The 27,176-nt window shown below is 46.7% G+C and overlaps 1 protein-coding gene across 9 annotated transcripts in view; it reads left to right on the forward strand.

Annotated features, from left to right (window-relative positions):
• Positions 1 to 27,176, forward strand: part of LOC119453945 (nuclear distribution protein nudE-like 1) — a 169,128-nt gene that overhangs the window by 50,656 nt on the left and 91,296 nt on the right. For 7 of the 9 annotated variants that reach the window (XM_037715977.2, XM_049666923.1, XM_049666924.1 and 4 more), the window contains exons 5-7: positions 11,796 to 11,886; positions 19,397 to 19,597; positions 26,048 to 26,172. In XM_037715977.2, coding sequence (XP_037571905.1) covers positions 11,796 to 11,886; positions 19,397 to 19,597; positions 26,048 to 26,172 — 417 coding nt within the window. The remainder of the gene's footprint in view (positions 1 to 11,795; positions 11,887 to 19,396; positions 19,598 to 26,047; positions 26,173 to 27,176) is intronic. The other 2 variants (XM_037715978.2, XM_049666925.1) reach the window with 1 other exon arrangement.

Genomic DNA, 27,176 nt, shown 5'->3' on the forward strand with positions numbered 1-27,176 from the left:
CTAGCCCAAGGAGTGCACCGAGTGAGGTAGTTTGATGGGCTTAGGACAGTATGCTTGGCAGCTCATGGTTGCCACAAAGTCTGTCTCATGTTGAGTAACACTGAAGAACAAGGTTGCCCACCACTGAGGATGCAAAATTCACATTTCCTCCAAATGTTGTATTTTTTCTCTGATTGCCCAATCTAACACTCTTGGGCGAAAAATTTCTTTGGGAAATGGAAAATTGGCTGCTGTCTTATGTTTTAAATTTGATATCACTTCTTTCCACACTCGGACCCGATTGACCAATTATCTCAGCTTGAAGCTTTGCAAACACTTAACAAATGCGTGCGTTAGGCCCTTTGTTCACCTCTATAATACAGCCCTGTGCAATTTTATGGAAAGATAATTTAAATGCAGTGTTAAATGCAGCAACAGTTGTTTGCCAACCCCTACCCAATTTTCTGAATCTAGTTAGCTATCTGGCTTCGAAGGTGTAACAACATGAAACAAAAAAATTCTAATTAGATTGGTTGGAACCAAGAACTCTATGTTTGTGATAGGGGCACAACTGCGCTAGTGAAGGGCATTGCCACCCCCTACCCATAAAAGATTATATGTTTGGTTTTGCGAGTCATAGTTAACCCATTGAGGGTCAGAGATGTAAATATCATCATCATCATCAGCCTATATTTATGTCCACTGCAGGACGAAGGCCTCTCCCTGCGATCTCCAATTACCCCTGTCTTGCGCTAGCATATTCCAACTTGCGCCTGCGAATTTCCTAACTTCATCATCCCACCTGGTTTTCTGCCGTCCTCGACTGCGCTTCCCTTCTCTTGGTATCCATTCTGTAACCCTAATGGTCCGCGGGTTATCCATCCTACGCATTACGTGTCCTGCCCAGCTCCATTTCTTCCGCTTAATGTCAACTAGAATATCGGCTATCCCCGTTTGTTCTCTGATCCACACCGCTCTCTTCCTGTCTCTTAACGTTACTCCTAAGATTCTTCGTTCCATCGCTCTTTGTGTGGTCCATAACTTGTTCTCGAGCTTCTTTGTTAACCTCCAAGTTTCTGCCCCATATGTTAGCACCGGTAGAATGCAATGATTGTACACTTTTCTTTTCAACGACAGTGGTAAGCTCCCAGTCAGGATTTGGCAATGCCTGCCATATGCACTCCAACCCAATTTTATTCTTCTGTAAATTTCTTTCTTGTGATCAGGGTCCCCTGTGAGTAATTGACCTAGATAAACGTACTCCTTTACAGACTCTAGAGGCTGACTGGCGATCCTGAATTCTTGTTGTCTTGCCAGGCTATTGAACATTATCTTTGTCGTCTGCATATTCATCTTCAACCCAATTCTTACACTTTCTCGATTAAGGTCCTCAATCATTTGTTGTAATTCGTCTCCATTGTTGCTGAATAGGGCAATGTCATCTGCAAACCGAAGGTTGCTGAGATATTCGGCGTCGATCCTCACTCCTAAGCCTTCCCAGTCTGAGAGCTTAAATACTTCTTCTAAGCATGCAGTGAATAGCATTGGAGAGATTGTGTCTCCTTGCCTGACCCCTTTCTTGATAGGTAACTTTCTACTTTTCTTGTGGAGAACCAAGGTAGCTGTGGAATCCTTGTAGATATTTGCTAAGATATTCACGTATGCCTCCTGTACTCCTTGATTACGCAATGCCTCTACGACTGCTGGTATCTCTACTGAATCAAATGCCTTTTCATAATCTATGAAAGCCATATAGAGAGGTTGATTGTACTCCGCAGATTTCTCGATTACCTGATTTATGACGTGGATATCATCCATCGTAGAATATCCCTTCCTGAAGCCAGCCTGTTCTCTCGGTTGGCTGAAGTCAAGTGTTGCCCTGATTCTATTGAAAATTATCTTGGTGAATATTTTATATAAAACTGAATGCAAGCTAATGGGTCTGTAATTCTTCAATTCTTTAACGTCTCCCTTCTTATGGATAAGTATAATGTTGGCGTTCTTCCAGCTCTCTGGTACACTTAAAGTTGTGAGGCATTGCGTATAAAGGGCCGCAAACTTTTCAAGCATGATATCTCCTCCATCCTTGATTAAGTCTACTGTTATTCCATCTTCTCCAGCAGCTTTTACCCTGGTCATGTCTTTCAAGGCCCTTCTAACTTCATCGCTAGTTATAGATGGAGTTATAGATTGTATCCGGTTCATCACTATTTCGAATGAAAGTAGCTTGGCTGTTTTGGGCACTGTACTGGTCAGTATAGAATTCTTCCGCTGCTTTTACTATGTCATCCAAATTGCTAATGATATTACCATGTTTATCTTTCAGTGCATACATCTTGCCTTGGCCTATGCCAAGCTTTCTTTTTACTGATTTAATGCTGCGTCCATATTTTACGGCTTCCTCAATCTTTCCCACCTTATAATATTGAATATCCCTTACTTTCTTCTTGTTGGTCAGTTTTGACAGTTCAGTGAATTCTATCTGATCTCTTGAGTTGGACACTTTCATGTTTTGTCGTTTCTTTATTAGGTCCTTTGTTTCTTGGAAAAGCTTCCCTACTGGTTGCCTTGGTGCCTTACCTCCCAGTTCAATTGCTGCTTCTGAGATCAACCTAGTTACGGTTTCATTCATTACCTCTATGTTATCTTCATCTTCCTGTTCTAAAGCTGCATATTTGTTTGAGAGCACCAGCCTGAATTGGTCTGCTTTTACCCTTACTGCGTCTAGGTTGGCCTGTTTCCTCTTGACTAATTTCACTCTTTCTCTCTTCAAATTGAGAGAAATCCTAGACCTCACTAACCTATGGTCACTGCACTTAACCTTACCTAACACTTCTACATCCTGCACTATGCTTGGATCGGCCGAGAGTATGAAATCTATTTCATTCCTTGTTTCTCCATTAGGGCTTTTCCAGGTCCACTTCCTGTTGCTGCGCTTCCTGAAGAACGTATTCATTATTCGGAGCCTATTCCTTTCGGCGAATTCTACCAACATCTCTCCTCTTGCATTCCTAGAATTGATGCCGTAGTTGCCAATTGCTTGCTCACCAACCTGCTTTTTCCCCACTTTTGCATTGAAGTCACCCATGACCACTGTATACTGAGTTTGCACCTTCCTCATTGCTAATTCGACATCTTCATAAAACTGTTCTATTTCTTCATCATCGTGACTGGAAGTTGGGGCGTAGGCTTGTACTACCTTCATTTTGTACCTCCTATTCAGCTTTATTATGACGACTGCTACCCTCTCACTAATGCTGATATCTTCACAATATATTTTATGGCCAAATTGGAATAGACCGCAATAAATATATTCTTCAGCCACATTATATATCCAGACGAACAGATCACGAGCTCAAGGTTAAGGAATACAGTTGTAGAACTAAGCTTTTCAAAAGCACTTTTTTCCCCAGAACCATTTTAGAATGGAATCGACTGCCTGCTGCCGTGGTTGGTATACTTAATAATGAACTTTTTGCAAATGCTCTTTGAATTTTTTTTTTACAGTACATAGTTACTGTATATTTTGCAATCATTACATAGTGATTTATTATTTAGTTGTATGATGCCATTTCTTGCCTCTTTTTTTTGTGTATTGTATGGTATAGTGCTGTTTGTTGTATGCCATAAGCTGTTTACATTGTTGTATGTAACCCCCCCACTGTAATGCCTAAATGGCGCTGTGGGTATGAGAGTAAATAAAAAAAAGTTAATAATGCTGTAGAATTCATCAATGTTGCCCGCTGTGTTGTTATGAACTAGAAATCCTACCCCGGATTCTCTCTTATCTTGAAGACCTCTGTAGCAGAGGACATGACCGTTAGTCAGCACTGTGTAAGCCTCACCAGTTCTTCTAACCTCACTAAGGCCAATAATATCCCAGGCAATGCCTGATAATTCTTCAAATAGTCCTTCTAAGCTAGCCTCACTCGAGAGGGTGTGCGTGTTGAACGTTGCCAGGTTCAGTTTCCATTGGCAGCCTGTCCGGACCCAGAGATTCTTAGCACCCTCTGCCACGTCGCACGTCTGACCGCCGCCTTGGACAGGTGCTCCGCAGCCACTGAGGACTGAGGGCCATGGGTAAATTGTCGGAGTCATGAGGGAGGTAGTGGCCGAATACTGCACCAGGGAGGCCAATTCCTGTTCTGGTGAGGGAGTGACTTTGATGAAGCTTGGTGGGCCTTCCTAGTTTGGTTGCACCTGAACTAGTATAGCCCCACTAGCTCTCGGCGATATATATATATATATTTTTGCAGGTGTCAGGCACCACTCCATGCCTGAAAATGTAGCGGACTGGAGCAGGATTCGAACTTACGACCTTCAGATTTGAAGTCGGGTGTTCTACCTCTGCTCTACGCCACCACCTGTAAATATACCATATGTAAATATACGTCACCGCAAACAAGCCCCAAATGGTCGATGCATTTATTTACGATGCCGTCTGTATGTTTGAAAAATGTGTCAATTTTTCAACTCTGTTGCCCAGCAAGTGCTGCCATCCTGTGTGGATAGAAGAAATCCTTTTTCCGCTCCTTTGGTTGTAATTGTACGGCTTCCTTACGCTGGGGCACATTGGTGACCACTTGCATATGCGCGGGCTTGCAGCAGTTAGTTTTGGTTTCGTCTCGTGTGCTGTTTCCGTTTGTCGCACTTGCAAAAACTTATATCCATCTGGTTTCTAATCTCTCCGTTCAAAGACGGGCACTGGTATAAGCTGTAGAACCTTGTTCATACATTTTCCAAAAAAAAAAGAAGAAACTCCTACTGACCGGGCAAACTTAAGTTCTGAAATCACTGAAATAACTCGACTGTAGTTGACATCTATGTTGCTTGAAGCGTTGCGTGAATCATGGCAGTGCAAGAAGCTGATCTGGTGGGGCCAAGAGAAGTGTGCTGTCGTTTTAGCAGCTTCGGCAAACTTCCATCCACTATTCCTCAAATTTGGCCTGGGTCAGCTTTGGACGGAGCATGTTAGCGGGAAGTTCTGACTTGTCCACTTGGTGAGAACCGTTTCGGCATGAGACGCATGTTGAGCTCGTGGGGCCCAGGTGACCTGAGATGTCATTTTAAGATGGCAATAGGAAACCGAAACGAAAATGCTGGATTCCACGACGCTGCTAGAGTAAAACTTGACATTCATATTGCTCTGCCTGCAGCAGGCAACAGTGGCGCGTTTGGATTCTCGCCTAATAAAAGCGTGCAGGGCCGCGATTTTGTAGCGAGGCATTATAACTTATTCTACTCTGGTCTTATCATCCACCGCTCACGGCCGGCAGATCTCGTTGATAACGCGAGCGGACTGTCGCTCCGACCACTGACAAAGCGCGATAAGCGTGAAAAGGCATTATTACTTTAAAGGCATCGCTACAAAATACCGGTCCAGTACGCCTCCAACAGCATTACTCCAGACGCGCAGTGAAATGGATAGCTGAAGATGCTTATCGGAATTGGTTGGCAGTGATAGCTGGGAATAGTGAGGGTGCGACGACTCGTGAGGATGGGAAACCGAGCATGTGGCAGCATTTTCAAGTAACGGGCAAGTTGCATGCACCTTCTGCTCTAGATCGTGCATGCCGCGCACTTTTTCTTGTTTGCATGGGATCTAGCGGCCAGGAAATGTAACGTGCGATCACATTTTGGCGATGTGCCGAACATTCGTGCCGAAAGATTGTGTGTTTTCGGGAACGTAATTATCGGTAAAATGAAGTGTAACAGAATTGGGTCATTTTTTGCATTCTCTATCGCGAACAATCGCCCCAGGAGATCGTACAAAACCAGACCGTATAAATGAGGTTCTGTGCAAACGATGCCGCCGTATACGAATGATGATTCCATGCCTGCCAGGAGCACGAGCCCAGCACGGCAGCAACTGCGGGTTGCCTAAAAGTGCGGAGTCATGCTAACAAGAAGTAGACGGTATTTTGAAACAAGAAAAAGCGCAAACGTGACATAACTTATAGTATACAGTAAAATCACGTTACAAGAGACTCGGTTATATAACCAAGAGACACTTGAAAATGGTTTTGTTGGTTTTCCTATGTTCGCCATGTTAACAACATTGCATACGGGAGACCTGGTTACAAGAGACACTCGGTTACTAAGGACAACTTTTTTTGGTCTCTAGAGTAAGTTCTTCACTATTTATAAGAGACAACTCAGACACGCTCACGTGACGCGGCCAACGTTGTACCAACCGGTATGCGCTGTAATTTTCATTCCCTTGGCTCTATGCTGTTCCGTTCCGCAGCCATATGTCCTTCCACGCATGGTTGCTACTACAAATTGCACAGAACTTTGTCATTATGCTTTTATAATCACTGTCATGCTCCCACATTGAATCTGCGACAGAGTACCATTGAGTTGAATATCCGTGTCGGCAGTTGAGGCTCATGAACATCTAAGAGCACTTCAAAGCTCCTGTGAGCAACAGGAAGGCTTGCAAAGTGAAGTTGGGAAGGAAGCTAATACAATCCTCAGTCACTAAAAAAACAAACTACTACGAATGACTTCTGTAAGCCATCCTGAGCAATTTCCTGTAGATGTGTTTAAACACACTTTGATGCTGATGTACAATAAAGTGATCTAGTTCGACTCCTCAGTGTCTTTATAATTTTTGATTACGAGAGACCTTGGTTACAAGAGACATGTTTCCCGGGTCCCTTGAGTGTCTCTTGTAACGAGTGTCTCTTGTAATGTACTTAATTACAGGGGCCCGGCCCTAGGGCCGCCCCCCTGGCTATGGGCCTGCTACCACCTGTGGGCATTGCTTGTTGTCTTCCCACCACAGACATCGAATAAGGGGCCTGCTGGCCATTGTGTACATAAAATTGCAATGGGTTTGGCTGAACAGAAAGATGTGCATAAACATCACACAATGTCGTTTCTAGTTCTAAATATTTGGTCACCTTTGAAGTCGAGGTTACAGTAGAACCTCCACGTACTTTTTTGAAAAAAAAAGACATGAGAAAAAAACCTACTAACCAGGCAAATGTATTACAGTTAAACCTGGGTATAACGAAATGACAAATTCCCGAGAAACTTCGTTATAAAGAGGATTTCGTTATATGCAGGTTCAGCACGAAAATTTGAAAAATAAACGCTTACCGTATTTACTCGATTCTAACGCGCCCTTAATTGTAACGCGCACCCGTTTTCCGTTTTCGTCGAAGCACTCGCCCTTCGAATGTCACACCAGGTACCGGATGCGTGGACACGTGTTGTTTCGCACAAGCGCGAGGCATCGGAAACGGAAGAGCGAGCGTCACGATGGCGTCGTAGCGTCATATAGTGTTACAGTAGAACCTCGCGGTTACGTTCCCGGGGGCTGCATTTTCCCGGCTGTTACGTCGTTTTCGGCCGGTCCCGGCACAGCTTCCATAGAACCCAATGCATTGGTAACCCCACTGTTGCGTCGCAACTGTGAACTGCCACCCTGCGCCGTGCTGAGCGGCCATTTTGACTTTTCATGTCGCTTGGCTTGGTGGCTGGACGATGGCATTGGCCGCCCAAAGTGCCGGGGGCGACAACTATGACATATTTTCGGTTTCAGCCAGCAAAATTATGGCCCTTGAGATCCGTATTTGCTGTATACAGATGGTGTCTCTGACGCATTGTGGCCCTAAAATTGGTTTTGGCTCATAGATATTCCGTATAAAGTCCAAAGGCGATAATGCGGTCACCGCGCGCCGTATGCTGTATGTGCGAGCCGACGACCGTGTCTAAATCTCGCGCACACGAAAAGCAGGGAGGAAGCACGCCTTCTTCCGTTGCGCTTGAGGCACCGGCGAGGGGGGAGGGATAACGGGGCGGCGTTGTACTGTACTCTGGCATCAACTGCGTACTGCGCGGCGGCGCGCGGTCGCTTGGGCCGTATCTTGAAAGCGATCTGCATTGGGGCATAGTCTAGCAGTGTAGGTGCGACGGCGGCTCATAGTTTTGTGCGTGCTGTGTGTTCTCGGCGCTCAGTTTGCGTTGAAGCAATAGACAACAGCACGAAGGTCACTTTGCTTGCTTCTGCAGCGGCGCTTCCACACGCCGCCAGCGTTTGACAGCGCCTGTCCGCGCTCATCGAGTGTGATGTGCTACAGCGTGTACCAGCGCGTCGGCAACATCAACTGGAAAAGGAGAGAGTGCTGGCTTGGCGGGCTAGGCCAGCTGCAGCAAGCGGCAGGATCAGGTTTGAATGAAGGGAGGGGGAAAGGTCACGCCCGCGGGGGCGAGATCGCCGGGTCGAGGGATGCAGGCCCGCCTCGCACACGCGCGCTCGCTTCGCATTTCATCGCGGCAGAGAAGGTGCTTCTGGTTGCTGCTCGCGCAAAAATGACAAAATTTGGGGCGAAATCTCTAGGTTGTCGGAGGGGAAAATCCGTTATATCGAGGGGGTCTCACGCTGCCACTTCGTTACTAGAGGTCTCAAATACATGTGCGTCTATGGAGTAAAGGCGGGGAATAGAAAAACTTCGTTATATCCAGGAATTCTTTATATGGAGGTTCGTTATAAGCAGGTTTAACTGTATACGAAGTCGCTAAAACATTACCTAGACTCCAGCTGTAGTTGACTTCGACATAATGCAAGTGTTGCATGAATTGTGTCTGCACGAGACACTCACCGAGCTGATGGAGCCTCAGACACGCATTGCTGGCGTTTTTCAAGCCTTGACGAGCTTACATTTGCGCTTCCCAAATTCGGCCTGGATCAGCTGCTTGTGAGAGCGGGGCATTTTGGAGGGAAGGGTTGACGTGCCCACTCCGAATCATTGCGGCACAAGACGCCAACGCGCGACAAGCTGATGAGGCCTGAGCGACCCGAGACGCATGTTGTCTCTTTCGTATTACCTAGTGTTTTAAAATGGCAATGGGAAACCAAAACGTGACACTCACTTCACGCCGCCTGCAGCAGGAAACGACAGTGCATTTAGGTTATCACCTATTAAAAGCGTGCAATACACTTCCAACGGCACCAAACGCCACATGCTGTGAATCAGATAGCTGATGCTTCCCGCAGTAGGGTTGGCAGCGATAGTTGTGAATGCAGCATGCATCATACTGGCAGGAGATTTGCTGGTATTGGAATAGGAAACTGAGTAAACGCCAGAATTTTCTCGTGAGATTGGCGGGCCAGTATTGTAGGGAAGCTGTTGCGGCGGGCAGCTACTGTTCTTTATTGCGCATGCCTTACACATTTTCTTGCTTACATGGGGTCTAGCAGCCAAAAAACGTATCATATGATCGCAATGTGGTGACATACTGAACGTTGGTGCCCAAAGATTGTGTTTTCTGGGAACGTACTAACCAGGAAGAAAGAATCGTAACTGTGTTGGGTCATTTTCTGTGTTCTCGATCACAAACATTTGCTCCAGAAAATCATACATAATGGGGTCATATCAAAGAGGTTCTACTGTATATGTGGCTACAGAGCAGTAATAATAGTTGTGATTAAACATAAGGGATTGAAGTTTGGAAGATGCATTCCGTTGCTGGTCAGTAATCCTTGTGCTCTTAAAGGGCTCCTTGCATAAACGCAGCCAGTCAAGCCATAGAAGAGATTTGCATGAATGAAAAGTGGATGACGAAAATGGATGTGGTGTGGCTTTTGTGCACACACATTTCCTTGTGTGCCTTGCTCTGTTGCATTCTGGAGCAGTAGTGGAAACTTGCATACAGTGTAGGCCGCTTATAACATAAGTCGCCGGAGTTGCAAATATCCGCACTATAACCAAAATAACTATTTTATTGCGAAAATTAACACTCCAGGCACATTTCTGCCATTGCTGTCCCCCTGCTTTAGGTTCCGTATTCGCTTACTAAATAAATTAACAAGCATGGTGTCACGCGCGCACAAGCAAACATGAACACATCTCGCTCATTGACCGCAGAAACGAACTGTCAAAACGCTCGAGTGACGAGGCGGTGCGAGCAAATTCACCTTCATGCTATCATGCCTCTGGCTTCAGCGCGACCTATAAGCAGCGAAAACACGGCACACGGTGGACTTTCCCCATCGCAGATTGCTTTCAAGATAGGGCCAAGGTAATCATATCGCCGAAGTGGATCATCGCAGATTACGTCCTGCTTCGGTCTACTGAAATCGTTCCGCATTGCTTTGCTGGCTACAATCCTCTCCTTCTGTTTGTGCCAGTCCCGAATGCAAGTTTCGGATTCTCGGAACGCCCGTAATGCGGCCCGATTTCCGTCCGTCTCAGCACACATGATCACTTTCCTATTAAATGCGGCATCGTGATGAACTCGGTACTTCATGATGATAGAGCAGACGCAAAGAACATGAAGAAAGACGGTAGACTATTGCCTAAGCACGTGTACTGCAGCACATGGAGGAAGCTACGGTAGCTAGGCTCGAGAGTAGCTAGCTAAGCTCGACGCGCATGTGAGGCGGCTATTTTGAAATGCCGACGGCTATATGGTAACGCAGATTTAGGGTCGTACTCGATTCTCACGCACACGCAATTTTCGAACCCGTTTTATCGGAAAAAAAGTGCTTGTTAGATTCAAGTAAATACGGTATTTGTGGCTTGAGGGGAGCGTTTGCCATCTAGGTTGACTGCCGAACTTCCAGGCAACCGCACTGTAACTGGTATTTCGTGTCCCGCAACTGCACTATAAGCGATACGCATATACATAGTGTGTGGGGATGCGCGACTCTCACGCGTCCCCTGATGTTGTTTTCCCCGCATGTCTCCTGTAGTCCGGCTTCTCTGCGTGGCTAAGCCCGGCGGTGGTTGCGGTGCGTTGCGAGAGATGGCGCTGGTGTCGCGATGCTAACACCACCGAACGGCGGGGTCACTTGGGAGAAAAAGGTCGGAGGCGCTCTCTCTTTGGCTTGGGATCGGCGACCAACACGCACGAACGCTTCGCGCGTGCGCCGGCCCGCTTCGCGCGACCGTCGCGCGAGGCTAAGAGCGGGACACCGGTATGGACGAACACGGATCGTTCGAGCGTGCCACCGTTCGCGTGACTGTACACGTGAACGACTAGGCGATGGTGTCATAGCATGGGGCGAACGTATTCGCTCGCTATTGGGTCGCGGTGAGTCGGACTTCCTTGATTTGTCGCGCGCCCGTGTGAATGTTCAATTGGTAGTAATTCGGCTAGTGTGCATTAGTGTATGAAAGGCGCAATAAATGCCCTTGTGATTGTTTGCACTACTGTGTTGTCGTTCCTTTGTCCCAAGAGCACATGTGAGACCCCACAAGTGCTATGGGAAAATTAACAAGAGTCTGAAAAGACCGTATTATATCCGGTCCTGCACTATAAGCGGATACGTTATAAGTGATCTATACTGTACTATGTCTTGTACACTACCCTTATGTTAGTGTCGGTGAGAAAGTCTAAAAATTTATCGAGCAACAACTTTGCCTTTTCAAAGCAACATTTTTAGTCACTTTGTTTTTTGTGACGTAAATAGCTAGTAAATTGGGCTGCTAAAATTCATGGGACCTTGACTATGCTGAATGCCTCACATCCAATTTTATTGGGCTCTAATTTGTCGCTGCTTCGGAAGACGTAACTCCAGAGCAGGTTATTAGCTGGCTATCAAAGGTACTTTTCAAGGCAAAACACTATCTTGAGATGTGTTATGAGATTATTTTGCCTTTTCACATTCTAAAGCGTGATTTGCCACTGCAGGAGATTACGTTAGTGGCAATGTGTCCAGGAACAACTAAAACGTAAAATGAGACAAAGTTCTTAGAAAACCATCACTTGGCAACTTTTTTCCTTAAGGTTGAGTGTTCTGTGCTGCGACCCGGTGTCATTATTGTGCAAAGAAATGTTGTTGATGCTGCTTCTTTCCGATGCAGGCAATTGAGCGCAACGCCTTCCTCGAGAGTGAGCTGGACGAGAAGGAGGCCATGAGCTTCATGGTGCAGCGGCTCAAGGATGAGGCACGAGGTGAGATGTGGTGCAGTACTCTTTTGGTTGACAGCTGCCTAGGTATCATTTCTGCTTGGCTGGTTGCCATCCTTCTTGATATGGAGTCTTTATCGAAATTCAGCTTACCACCCCACCCTCTGCAATGAGATTACTTTGATCTCCGTCGCAGTGTGTGCAGTAGTCTGCCTCCTTTTGTTCATGTTGTAGACTTCAGACAGTAGTGATGGTACTAGTGAACATATTCTACCCTGGCCTTGTTTAAAAACACTTGTGCCTTTTCATAGAGCACTTTTGGAAGGTTTACCGTGGACCGAGCCGCTCTGCGTTTTCGGTGTATTTTTGTGCTTCAAGCTTTCGTTAGCAGGGAAGAAGTTTGGGCGTGTTGGTGGGTCATTTTAATTTTAACTGGGATTCATAGCGCTAAAACGACACAAGGACGAGGAAGAACACGGGACGAGCGCTCGTCCCGTGTTCTTCCTCGTCCTTGTGTCGTTTTAGCGCTATGAATCCCAGTTAAGATTACAAGCTTTCGTTGCTTGCGCACTACCTTTGTGTGCCTTGGTATCGTCCTCTGACGCAGTCAGACCTTGTTTTAATGACACTTGTGAAACTTTGTTATAATGAACTAACAAATTTAAAGGAAGTACAGTCGAGCCCGCTTATAACGAACCTGAACGTCACGCGGCGTCCGTTCGTTATACCCCGATGTTCGTAGTAAGTGGACCACAGCTAAAAAAAATAAGGTGCTAGTCAAAACACATTTCTTTTTTTTTTTGCAAAAAAGTCCGTGATGCTTGTCTGTTTCTGCAATGCACATCCGATGAGGATGGTCTCCAGCTTAAAATATTTAAAGCAGAAGCGTGTTATGTAGCCCATTGCTACAGGCGCGCTTATGAGTGCTGGCTCTGAAGTTTCATCGTAATCCGATTCCTCCGCATCGTTCTCGGCCCGCACTTCACGAACGATGCCTCATCCGTGCACGGTTCCGCAATGTCAGTGTCTTCATCAGCAGAAATAAAACCATCCTGTCCTGGCCCCCCATGTTGCAGTCAACGATGCGCTGCCACAAATCCCCGCCAGACTGATCCTTTTCGGAAGCGAGCCTGCGGAAGCGTCAGGCTCGCCACCAGATACTACGTCGACAAAGCTGGCCTTGCCGAAACAGTACTGCACGCAAGCAGCCGTCACCTCCACGTAGGCCGTCGTCACCCTCTCAACTGCTGAATACAGTGAAACCAACTAACCTGCTCGTTGCGGACGTGTGAGCATCTGCCGCAGCGAGGAAGCGCTCGGCAGAAGAGAGCTCGGGTGGAGAGGGCGCCCAGGGGCCTCCACTCGGGAGGCCAATCGGGGCACATCCTAGTGGCGTGTCCTCACGCGGCAAGTCAATCCCGGGAGGGAAAAGAACGGTTTGCACAGGAAATTAGCCCCGCTGCGCTAGCTGTGACCGCCATGTTGCCGTTACGCGGGCGGTTCCCAGAGATAGAGCTAAGCACAACATGTTTGCAGATTTTCTTCTTGTAGCGCAAAAAAAAAAAAACACACGGACGTAGAAGAAGAACGGAGACACACACAGGCACTAACTTCCAACAACGATTTATTTCCAGGACAGACGCCAGTTTTATACCCTCACTTCTTTTTTTTTCCTTTCACTCGCTTCACAAGCACGTGAAAACACGTGTCTACTGACACGGTACATGATAGTCAAATATTCTAATGTACTTGCAGACTAAGGCAAGACAGCAAAGCACGTGGTAAAATGATATGATGACACTTGCAGACTAGGCAGAGAAAACTATTATGTTTAACGCACGCGCAGAAATTCCAACTCCTTCTTGGATAGTGACAGAGACAATTTGCTAACACAAGTATCGATGAACTTTTCAATGTGAGGGTATAAAAAAAAGTGAGGGTATAAAAGTGGCGTCCATCCCGGAAATAAATCGTTGTTGGAAGAACTTGCACCTGTGTGTGTCTCCGTTCTTCTACATCCCTGTTTTTTGTTGTTTTTTTTTGTGCTACAAGAAGAAAATCTGCGAACATGTCACACCAACAAGCCCAAATGTCTACACTGATGGACTTTATTTCTCGTGCAACGGGTTCTTTCTTATGTGTTCCCCATGATCCATGTAGCACTGTCGCCCTCATCGCTACCGTCGTGTGTAAAGCACGGGTGATTGGTTTTTGTATTAGAGAAAAATTCCTGCCAGAAGACGTCCGAGGCCTATTCAGCAATTGTCTGCCGTCCTACGGACATGGAACTAGGATTTTGAAAGTTCTTAGAGCAGAATGGCTACGCCAGGCAAGAATATACCGGGCCAACATAAGCATGCAATTGCACGATGCATTCGAACCGTATACGGCCAAACTTCAACTTCGGAAACACATGCACATGCGGACCAAGTCACAGAAGGATTGTGGCAACTTCAACTTAGAAACCTGCGAGACTGTGTGAGGAAAGATTACCGAACACCTACCTGCAAGGTTCACGTTGACGAAGGAATTCACCTTCCTGAGGGAATCCAGAAAGTTCTTGCACACGGACCAAAATTCGCCACAGAAACAGCGAGGACCAGACCAGAGCAGCTTTCGCTTGTGCGTCAAGTCTCCCTGCAAGCACCGGAGGACAAAGCCGGCGAGGACCAGACCAGAGCAGCTTTCGCTAGTGCGTCAAGTCTCCCGGCAAGCACCGGAGGACAAAGCCGGCAGAGTGACCTCCGAAGGCGTCGACGCTCTAAAATGCTGTAAGCTGTTGTCAATCGTCAAGGATTTCTGTACGCCGCGTAGGCTCGTACGTAGTAGATAAATCGTTGTGTGTTGTACCTGCCGACAAGGAGGGTGGGTTTGCGGCGATGACCCATGAGTCCTTCTTCTCAAAAGCTAACGAAGCCATCTCGGGTATATTTAGGCGACATAAAGGCGTCTGTTTGGCTAAGGTCCAAGCTAAAGCGATTGAAATGTGCAAAAAAATGAATCTGAACAAGGTTGTGAAAAACATTGAGAAGAACAGAAGCAAGTGTTTGCGTAGACGTATTTTTTAGCTCGAAGACGCACAAAAATAACGTCCCTTTTAGTGTAATCATGTCTGAGAAAGGGACATGGCAGAAGGAAATAGCTGCGTAGCTGCTAAAATTGCTAACTCTTCTCGACATTAACGACCCCTTCCTTGCGAAGAGTTCAGATCAAGTTTTAGAGTTCGTAAAAGTGTATTCTGACAAGAGGCTTAATGCATTTTCCGCTGACATAAAAGACCTTCATTACTCTATTCCTCAGTCTGACCTGTTAACCTGCGTTGAAGAAAGCATAGATGAATTTGGTGCAGTGCAGTTTTGCAATGAAGCAGTGTCACCTTTACTTGGGAGTGCGGAGAGTTGCGAGCATGCGCTACTCTCGATGGAGGAGAGAGACGACTGGCGGCACGGCAAACGAAGATTTAATATATACAGGAGGCGGTGAACACACGCGACACACAACACTAAAACCACAACTGAATAACTAAAGGCACGCAAAACTAGACATAACTTAGCGAAAAAGCTTATTTAAAAGAACATCCAAATCTCTAACTAAATACAACACCACTAGAAAACCACTATCTCATTTCCGGAGCCTAGCTCCGCCTTAAAGTCTCTCGGTCAGTCTTAGCTTTTCTCGCCAAAGTCTGGCCACCTTGGCCCCGGCCTAACTGCGTCGTAAATCAGAAACGGGATCGTCTCTTACGGGCCGCCGACTTGAAGCTCCTCTCGTCGGGTCCAAGTCGCATTCATTCGGGGCATCGTTACTGCAGTAGACGCCGACGACTCGCGTTGCCTCCTTTGTCGGTGGTGAGCTCGTCGGTATCTCGTCGGTGGTGCGCTCATCAGCTCGTCATTGATGGCGTTCGCCGTAGCTTAGGCCCACCTGCCTAGGCCTAGCGTCGGGATGCGTCGCAACTTCTTCAGGAGTGCCGACGTGTCGTCCCGAGGAGAATCAAACGCGCCGGTCTGCCGCAGAAGGGGGATCCTCTCTGGGGTGCCTGGTTCTGCCGTGAGAAGCTGCAGCCCGTCCAGGAGCCTCACCCGAACTTGCCGAGGTCGACGGCCACACCTTGGAAGGCCAGCGTCGCGGACTCAGCCAGACCCCCAAGTCTCCCGTCGCCAGAGCGGAGCTGGCGATACGACCTTCCTGACCCGGTGCCGCGTTGAAACTCTACGGACAGCGCCGTTCATCTCTCGACCATGCCTCGGTTCGTGCGCCTCGCGCGCTCGCGCCGTTCCGAACACCAGGCATCGCGTGCTCCTCTTCTTTTTCGCGCCACCGGCCTCTTACATGTGACAAGCAGCAACTTCTGTTCAAAGGTTTTTAGCAGTTCTAAAGCAATACCTGACTTCAGCGTGTATCCTGTGGGATAATGTTCCATTTTTACAGAAGTAAAGGCATGTGTATCGGGTCTTATTTTGCACCTGTTCTGAGTAACCTATATCTTGCAAAACTAGACAGAGTGTTGGCGGAGAGACTCAGGGGAACCTCAGTCTACAGAGCATTCCGTATTGTTGATGATTTCATTTTGTTTCTTGACTGCACCACTCAAGTGTTTTCAAAAAGAATGTGAGGGTGTCGCAAGCATAATTTCAGAATGTCTTAGTCCCCTTGATGTGTCCTTCGAAATACCAATAGATAGGAATATCCGCTTTCTCGATCTAAAAGTTGTGCTGTTGGACGATCACTCCTGCTGGTGTTATCAACCTAGAACTAACAAGGCTTTTTTATCGTACAGTTTTGCTCATTCTAAGCTTATTAAAAGGGGCATAGCGAAAATGTGTTTGAGCAATGCTCTGAAAAATTTTGCCCTCATTTGATGTCCTCCAGTTTTCAACAACAGTTTGAATTAGGCTGGGTTTCCAAACCATCTGATCTTGTCAATTTCTGAAGCCTTGCTCAGAGCAATGCAGTCAGGAGAGCATGGTTCCTCGACGACAGCTAGCACAGAGTGAGGTAAAAAGACAGATTTCGCCGTAATTCCATACATTCACTGCCTATCGCATAACCTGAAGAAGACAGGACGTCGGGGAAAGGTCGACATTGTGTTCTCAGCTCCAAATAAGCTTATCAGCCTGAGTGCAAAAACTAGACCATATCGTACAATAAAGGATGCGTGCGAAAAGCAGCACAGTAAAAAGGGTACGTTAACTGTAGGAAATGTGTTATTTACAGAATACCTTTGCAATGTGGAAGGAGTTATATCATACAAACCGGCAGATGCATCAATGATAGGCTTAGAGAACATGCCAGTAAAGTTAACAAGCCTGCGGAGGACGGCTTCCTCGCAAGTCATTGTCACAAGTGCGAATGCAGTGAGTCCCGCTTCGAAGATACAGTCATTATCGGGAGAAGCACATGCAAACTAACTTCTCTAATCATTGAAAGTGCTCACATTAAAAAGTTCGGCGATACTTGTGTTAGCAAATTGTCTCTGTCACTATCCAAGAAGGAGTTGGAATTTCTGCGTGTGCATTAAACATAATAGTTTTCTCTGCCTAGTCTGCAAGTGTCATCATATCAACTCTACCACGTGCTTTATTGTCTTGCATTAGTCTGCTAGTACATTAGAATATTTGACTATCATGTACCGTGTCAGTAGACACGTGCTTGTGAAGCGAGTGAAAGGAAGAAAAAAAAAAAGTGAGGATATAAAAGTGGCGTTCGTCCGGAAATAAATCTTTGTTGGAAGTTTGCGCCTGTGTGTGTCTGCGTTTTTCTTCTGCGTCCGTGTTTTTTTTTTTCGCTACAAGAAGAAAATCTGCAAACATGTCACACCAACAAGCCCAAATGTCTACAGTGAAGCAGAGCGCGCGAGCTTGGGGACGAGGTGCGGGAAGGCACCTCGATCCCCACTATCTATAGCAGTGCGCTTTCTTTTCGCCGGCAACGTCGTGCATTGCCGATGATCAGCGGGCGGATTGGCCGCCTTCCGTTTCGGCGGCGAGTCAAGCGAGCCTGAAAAACCACGTGACCAGGAACGACTTCAGCGCAACCATCAAAGATGAGCATGAGTGACTTAATCTGTTAACAGAACGAACTGCACAGAATGAGGGGCCACCGAGCAATCTGTGAGCAGCTACCGCAGCGCTATCAGCTATCAGCGCAGTTGGCACAGTCCATTCATGTTTCGGAGGGGGATGTGGCGTAGAGATATTGGCGAAGCCCAACGCGGTGCTATGCGCGGTGGTAAATGCAAGAATAAAGGTTTTAAAGGCACAAAGCGTTCTGGCGTTGCTGTTATTCACAACGCTAATGCCGTTTTTGCTCATTTGCGTCGCACGCTTGCGGCGCTTGCCAATCCCCAAGAGTTGTCCGAATTAACCGATGTGTGGCCAAATATATCCGAATTAATGAGAGTTTCATTGCATTAAATAATGTATACGCCTGCCGGGACCAGAGGACGAGTCCCAATTATCCGATTTTCCGAATTAATGAGGGTCGAAAACAAGGTTTTGCTGTATAAATAAGCGTTTCATTTTTCACAATCTACTTTTTGCAACTTCCATTTTTTAGTGCAAGTCTCGGAGCTACAAAGGTATGTTCAGCAGCTTTTCTTTATGGAAGTCCAGATCCAGCTATGATTGGTTATAACAATTGGGTGTGTTTTTATTAGTGGACTGCACTTTAGTAGCTGCTCTATCTTCTTGTCCTAGTGCTTGCTGTCATTTGCCGTCATAGAGATTGTTGTCAATCATAACACAAGGGTTTCATTTGTTCCCTTAGTGAATCGGATAACTTTCTGCAAATCATTGTCAGCATAACTAATCCTAATTGTGTTTAAATTGAACCTGTTGCTTTCATTGAAGGGACACTGAAGAGAAACCTAAACTGATAAAGTATTCCGTCTGTTTTTGTTAATTACGTATTGGCAGGTTGATTATTACAAGAGGAAGTAATTGTCTAAGTTTCATTTCATGAATTTTGCGCTGAAACCTTGCCACAGGTATTTGTGTGACGTCACGGGTTTCAAAATATTTTCCCGTATTTGTGCTGCTGTGGCTCAGTGGAGCTTGCCAAGTTCAGTCTTTGGCCGGTTTAGGATCAAACGCAGTTTACCTTTATTGATGAACATCTTGCTAGACAATGTCGCAATTCCTGACATCACAGTGAGCTGGTGCGGAAAGTTCAAGGCTGTGTCGCCCTCGGTTTGTTGCTTATGCGTCTTACTAAGCCTCCTCCACCAAGTAAGGGTGGCATTGTGTGCTATTGCAGAAGGATAATTTTCTAATGCAGTGCAGGTTATTTTTCTCCTTAGAGTCCCCTTGCCTGCAATGCAGCCCCCTCTGTGAATTTATTTATTTTTATTTATTCAATACTGCAGGGCCCAAGCAGGAGGGACAGAATACATAAATGTTTTCTAATTGGCTTTTGTGTTCTTTTATGGTAATTGTTGTGAATTTTTTTTCCAGTATCGCGTTGCTGCATGCAGTTTTGTGTTCCTCGTGTGCTTTGCTGTAACTGGTGCCAGGATGTGCCATGGGTGCTACAGGAATGACTGGCATTTCCGCAGACCTGAAGCAAGAGCTGATGATCCAGCAGAGCGTGCACAAGGAGCAGACGGCGCCCTTTGTGCCAGACTCTCCGTCGCCACTGGTGCAGCGCCGGGAGTCCATGGGGTGCACACCACTGATTCCACCCAGGGCCCTAGCGAGCAGCCGCATCCCAGGGATAGCCGACTCCAACCGACTTGCCACGGATGGGGCAGCCAGGGGTGAGAAAGCGTGCTGGCTCTCTTGCACTCTCGCCCCCTGAGTGGAGCAGGCAGCATTCCGTTTAATTGCCCTTTTAATCATCCCCAATGATGGCCACACACGTAGACAACATTTTGCAAAATACTGTCCAATGCAGCACTGTCAACACTTATGAACCCTTTGAGGGTCGAATTTTTTTTGCCAAATGCGACCCCCCAGGGTCAATTTTTTTATTGTCGATTTAAATTCTTTGAAAAAACCTATTTCGAAAAATTCTGGTCGTAATTTTTTAGAGTGACAGTAAAGTGAGGAAAAAATTGTTTGTGTTGTAAAATACACATGTTTATTCATGAATAAGAAGATAAGCGCACTGAAAAATGGTTGTGTGCACGTCTGGAAACCGAAACAAGCGAGAAGCCTTCGTCTTATCACCAACAAGGTGCGATAGAGCTTTTGTGGTCTCCAAAAAAAAGGAAACGCAAAAACGGCAGCATCGTTTGTGTATATATGCGGCTGACTGGGAACAGGTGTAATCGCGCCGCGATGGGCGATAAACGATCGAGTGACAAGCGGTCACTCTTTGAGAGATTTGAAACCAGATAGCCATCCGTTTAGCGCGTGCAAGAAGCGGGATCCGCCGCAGGATAAAACCGTAACTTGCCGCCGGTGCCACACGTGCGCGCGACCAGATGCACAAGCTATAGCCGACGCGCCGTTACCATAAAAAAAAACAAAAAAAAACAGAGAGGCATTGGCGCAAGTAAAAAATTCCACATGTTTCCATCGAGTGGCAGCGCATGCCAAGTGAAAGAAATGATCGAAAGAGGCGCATTTTAAATGTACAAGCGATAACATACATGTACACCTTTGACCATTTTGAGGGTGTTCGCAGAGGACGTACATGTACGGTATTGACCCTGAAAAGGTTAAAGGGAACATCAAATTAGTATGCCGGCACCGACTGCAGGTGACTGGTAGTATATCAGAGTCTGAAAATTATGTTTTTACCCACGGATTTTCAGTTGAATATAATCATTTAATATTAGATCTGTGTTTTGCAGCAATCTATTATTTGCTACAGAAGGTCTGTCCCAACGTTATGGCAGGTGGGTTATCATAAGGATAATCTGTGGGACATAGAAACGACTGTGCATTGCGTGACTCAATCGCCACTCCACGCATAGCTGCCGTTGACGGTAAAGAGCAGGTGCCGTCTGCGCTATTTCATTGTCAGGTTCGGCATGATTTATCACCGGTCAAAGATCCTGAAATCTTGGAGGGTCATGGCAAGTTCACGCTAAACTTGCTCCCCCCCTTCGTTCATCCGTTCCCTTCCATTCGTTCGTCTATAGAAATGCATGCAACTGGATCACGACACTTCTGCACTTGCCATGCAAATACAAAGCTAGTATTGTGATGGGTTGCTCTAAGCTACACAAAGGGACCGATGTGCATCTGCGAATGTATCAGGAACGAGAGGCCGCCGTGTGGTGTGTTGCAAAGATGGCCACCATGAACAACTTTGTTGCCATTCCGTCCACTCGCTCTCATTTGCGAGGTTGTTTGTCGGCTTTCCGAGTGTCGGGAGGCTGCTTCAAATAGATCTGCATCGGTTCAGCACCACACCACGACTTTAGGCGTCGCCCGATAGAGCAGAGCGGATTAGGCCTAAAGACCTGGGCAGTGTGGCCATGACGAAAATTCGCCGCTGCTCATTGCAGTAACGGGCCGCAAGCCGTCGCGTAATGCTTGCTGCTAGTATGTTCGTGCAAGTGGCTTACCAGTGATCGATCCTGAGATGATGCGTGCAGGTTAGATTGATGGCTGTTGAAGCAGTGTGAAGTTCATCGCAGCGGTATCCAACAGGATCGGCATGCCTATCGGCGACTAAGCGGCCCGATCTTTGCACAGGCTTTCGCACTTTACAAAATATGCGTTGGTTTTGTTTGCGTTCTTTCCGTCAGTGGTCGTGTTGTCGTTTGAATCGGGCCTGTCTACCCGGATGAACCTTGTACCACCAGAAGCGGACCAGACTGCTACGGCACCGTTCTGCGAATAGCGACGATCGGGAAATGCTCGCAGTAACGGTTTTCTACCGCGTCAGCTGGGGCGGCCAGCCCGTGTCTGCGGTACACTCGGTCCTTATTTTGCACCCAAAACAAAGTGAAACGCTCGCTTGGGCAGCTTCGAGCACCAGGCGCTTCACGGTGCATGCGGCATGTGGTACTGCACGGGTCCATACTCTGAATATATGAAATATTCGAAAAATCTAATACAGTCAACAACTGATTTTCAGATGCCCCATTTTTCGGACATGTCCGATAATTCGGATGCCTTCGCGGCCCCGCCACATACTCTATAGAGCCGATGTATGAGAACATCTGAAATTTTGGACGCAATAACCTTCGCCGTCCAATATTGCGGTCTTTTTGCCGTGACTGCAGATCCAAAACAGCATTAATCGAAGCCACCACCGCCGCCATTTTGGTGAAGCCTCGAACTGGTGCTCTCGCATGCCTACCGCTGGCAGCCGTAGTCACCATTGCGGCAATGCTAGGCCCAGCTGCTTTGACGTTCGCTACCAAGCTTCCTGCTGTTCGGCATCGTGTGTTTATTTGAAATAATTTGCTACTATCAGCAATGGCACCAACTCTGCCTTTGTAATCCTCATGAATGGCTTTGAAGCATGGAAAGCTCGGCTGCGTAAAGCCGGTTCCCAAATGTCAGCTTCACCACAATACAGTGGGGTTACGTGGCCAAGCATACGCGAGTATTGCGGTGAAGCATATTAAGAGTGGAAAGGGGCAGCTGTCACGGGACACAATATGTATTCCTTATATGTACCTGTCGTCCCATCGCAGTAAGAGCATCGATACGCGTAATAAGTGTACTGGAAGGTCTTCATAGCTATTTGGAACGTGTCTGTGGCGATTTGAGCATTGGGGGCAGTAAAAGCAGGTATGCAACAGTTGCGCCAATTGTGCTATTTTGATATAATTTCGTATTTTTGCGCTGAGCTGTGCCAAAACCTTGATATATGTTGAAATTGCGCCACGCTGCACCAAAACGCCCGACCAGCCACCAAATTTCTCGGTTACGCTAGTTTAGCGGGAAACAGAGGCCGCGTTGGCAACCTGCAGTTTAGACATCGTAATCCAATCTAGTCAGATCCATTAGCGTAGACGAGATTCAAACACATGCCCAGAAGAGGTGTTGGTACGGTGGCTAACGATGGCGTATTTTGTGGTGGGCACTGAAGAATATTTTTGCTGCTGGTTGCAGTACGATCTAGCGAAAACACGGAGTGCGCATTGTTTGCAGTAACAAAAGCAGTTCGCCATTGCCGTTATGAATCAACAAGATGCTCGCCACATGCATGCACACGGTCACGACCGGAGCGGGTACGAACTCCACGGAAAGCTTGCTTGTACGGTACAGCAAGCGACCCGGCACTGACGGCGTGAGCTTTGTACGCGATGCAATACATAAAACTAGCAAGGGTTCTGTTCCACGCGGCAACAGGCACCGCGTTGTAATGAAGCTGTGCCGATTTTCGCTGTACCCCGCCGAAACGCCAAAAGATTTGTCAATCAGTCGCTGCATGTTTCGACTACCACAGGAACGTCGTGACACATCGTCAGAAAAAGAAGCAAAAGGGAACCACTCGCGAAGAAATGCATATGTACTTTTCACATGTTTGGCGGAAAAAGTTGCGTGCAGTGCACTGCTGGGGCGCGATCGAGGTCGAGCACGGTTGCCCTAGGCCGCGCCCGGCGAAACTGAACGCGCGCTCCGAACAACAATCTCCGATCGCGCCCCTGCCCTCACCTACGCTGCTAATGTGAATTATCATATCATCGTCATCATCATCAGCCTGTATTTATGTCCACTGCAGGACGAAAGCCTCTCCCTGTGATCTCCAATAAGCCCTGTCGTGTTGCCGTATATTAACGTATATAATTAATTAAATACCGTGCATACTCGCGTAATGAACGCACTTTTTTTTCCCCAGAAGTCCAATGCAAAGTTGGGGGGTACGTTTATTATGTGGGGTCAATTTTATGGCGTTTTATGAGTAAGCGTTCTTTGTGAAACTGCTCCAAATTTGGATTTTCCTGCTCCAAAAGCAAGATTTTCCTGCTCCAAAAATTGCTTCATATCCTATTTTGGCTGTTGCACCACTGTAAAATGAATGCTTTCATTTTTTTGTACTCCTTGTTTTTCGGATGTTCTCGTGGCCCCGAGAAAGTTTGAAAAATTTGACATTGGCTGTAGTAGAAATTCAATTCATGACTAAAATTATTCAAACTTCTCACTATTCAATTTGATTCATTAAAATTTGAGCATTTGCACACCCCTGGTATTAGTACCTATAATCCCAACCGAACGTGTCTTGATACGACTCGGTTTCTTTTATCAGTTTTTTTTTTTTTTTTCTTTTTCACCTGTCCAACTAGCATATCTTCCTATTTCCTGTTTTGCGAGAAGACTGGGTCTGTTGTATGGCCAGTGCCTGCAGGGCTGAGAAAACAATTTGTTTTTGTCAGCCGTGCTTCTAAGCAAACAGCAGTTCATATTGTGGTGGAGTGTGCTTTTAAGACAGGGACAGAGTAAGGCACACAGATAACCAAACGGGAGTGCTTCTAACAACTGACGTTTATTGAAAAATTCTGTGTTCAAATATATATACATCATTGTACAGCCACCTGACATGTTGTCCTATCTATCGTACTGAAGAGTTAAGAAGCAAATTTCTTTTTTGTCAACGACCCCCCCCCCCCCCCCCGAAATTTTTTCGACCTATCATGCACCACCGACCAAAACAACCACCGGTGCCGGGAATCATTCTGGATTTTGTCTATGATGTCCTTTTGACGCTGAAAAATATATTTCGGCGCGAAAATTGCGAACTCAGGCTGGATTTCGTGGCAACGACCATGCACCTGTAGTCACATAACGTAAGGAGCCCCAGCAGAGCGCAAAGTTTCAAGTGCTTTTCGATAGCGAGCGGGCGCGTCGCGGCATCTCGCAGTGGCCCCGGAATCTACGGAGCGCATGGATTTCAATTCCGAAACTTGATGGGTATAAGGTTCTCAAACTTTTGACACAAAAGGTGCACTGACATTTCCAAAGACGTGCTTCCGATTTTTAATTCTGGAACTTTATCGGTTTAATGCATTGTTTAGGATATTTACGCAGATATTTAGGTAAATCAACGATAGAAAGTAAGCTCTCTGCCTATAAAACTTATGTAAGACTGATCCTCGAATACGCCGCAGTAATTTGGGACCCCCATACAAAAACTAACATCCAAAAGCTCGAGAAAGTACAGAGGAAATCGATTAGATTTATTTATAACTCTTATAGCTGGAAAACATCCCCTACAGCCCTTTTACAGACAGCCAACTTGGGGTGCGATCTTGTACGCGTTCCAAAATGGAACGGAGGCGGTCCGTTCCATTTTGGAATGCGTACAAGATCGCGTAGCCCCATCAGCCCCCCCCCCCCCCCCCCCCCCCCGGCTGCGCGCCTGCCTGTGAGTAATTGACCTAGATAAACGTACTCCTTTAGACTCTAGAGGCTGACTGGCAATCTTGAATTCTTGTTCCCTTGCCAGGCTATTGAACACTATCTTTTGTCTTCTGCATGTTAATCTTCAACCCCACTCTTACACTTTCTCGGTTAAGGTCCTCAATAATTTGCTGTAATTCGTCTCCATTGTTGCTGAATAGGACAATGTCATCAGCAAACCGCAGGTTGCTGAGATATTCGCCGTTGATCCTCGCTCCTGAGCCTTCCCAGTCTGAGAGCTTGAATAATTCTTCTAAGCATTCAGTAAATAGCATTGGAGAGATTGTGTGCAGAAACTTGGAGGTTAACAAAGAAGCTCAAGAACAAATTAAAGACCGCACAAAGAGTGATGGAACGAAAAGTGTGAGGCCTAACGTTAAGAGACGGGAAGAGAGTGGTGTGGATAAGAGAGCAAACTGGGATAGCCGATATTCTAGTTGACATAAAAAGGAAAAAATGGAGCTGGGCAGGTCATGTAATGCGTAGGGTGGATGAACTGGTGGACCATTAGAGTTACAGAATGGATACCAAGAGAAGGGAAGTGCAGTCGAGGACAGCAGAAAACTAGGTGGGGTTGATGAAGTTAGGAAATTTGCAGGCGGAAGTTGGAATCAGCTAGCGCAAGACAGGGGTAATTGGAGATCGCAGGGAGAGGCCTTCGTCCTGCAGTGGACATAAATATAGGCTGATGATGATGCGGATCATCATCATACACGGGCCTAGCTTACTGCAATGAAATTAATGTTATCATTGGGGCTGCTCCTCATTTGGTCTTTGTTTGCATCTCAGATCATCTTTAAAAAGGAACCGCCAACAGGCAAGGGATGTAGAAAAAGAGACGTATGCACTTTACCTTGAAATTGAATGGGCCAGATTCCAGCTTTCTCATTTTTCAACAGCAGCCAGCAATGGGACATCGCAACAGCCACCAGCGGGTATGTGCTCCTCCGGCCAGACACCACTGACGCCCTCGGCACGTGTCTCGGCCCTCAACATTGTCGGCGACCTCCTGCGCAAAGTTGGTGTGAGTGGTGCAGCATGCATTTCCACTTTTGGCACTCACCTCGTAGTAGACGAGAATTTTTCGTTTCGATTGGCAAGGCCACTGCAGTAGTGCATTTGAGACACTGCCCGGGGAATGCAGTGTTCATCTGATTAATTCAGAATATCTCGACTGGCTCAGTGGCCTATTGTGGATACCTCTGTATATATATATTGGCTGGTGACTTCGTTATATCGAAATTTCATTATATTGAAATTTGACGTTTATGCATACAAGTACAGTCGGTAGATTTTTCTTGCACGGAAAGGGCTGCAAAGTTTTCCAAATTAAGGTACAATTTGAAAAAGGAAATTTGAACGAGAAAGAAATACATTTGTTGAATTTGAGATTCGGCGATGAAAGATGCGATTTCATGCCATGTCGACGATATCTTCACATCGGTTGTAGGAAGCAATGCCAACGACGCTTTCGCATCCATTCCGCCCCTGCGGCTAGTAGTGTCGTCCGCAATGGGACAACGCTATCACAAAGAGCGCCAGCACCGAAGAGCAAATGCTTCGTCCGCCTCTCGCTTCAACACATCGCCGAAACTCTAAGATTGTGCAACCTCCAAGGCAATGCACATGATGCCCCGCCATCTTGACCCACCCACTCTTTTCACACACAGCAGATTACCTCTGAAACAGAAAAGCTCGGGCTGTGTATGCGCTCGGCCGCATTGACGCACACCAACCAACTTCCTCCCCCTCTCCTTCCCCTTGCTCGTGCTGGCACCAATCAAGCCTTCTTGGCTCAGCCTCACGCTTTCACTCGCACCCAAAGCATACAGTGAGCTGTAAGATCTTATCGCCAGTGGCGCACCGACGGGGGGGGATTCGGGGGTTGTAACCCCCCCCTGAGGCCGACTTAACCCCTCCTTTTGTTTAACCCCTTTTCTTTCCTTACGCATTTGAGTGCTGCAACTAAGATGTAAGACGCGCAATCGTCTGCACACTCGCAAAAAGCGCATTTTTTGACAATTTCCC

Source organism: Dermacentor silvarum, chromosome 5 (genome assembly GCF_013339745.2).
Source record: "Dermacentor silvarum isolate Dsil-2018 chromosome 5, BIME_Dsil_1.4, whole genome shotgun sequence".
NCBI classification, from domain to species: Eukaryota; Metazoa; Arthropoda; class Arachnida; order Ixodida; family Ixodidae; genus Dermacentor; species Dermacentor silvarum.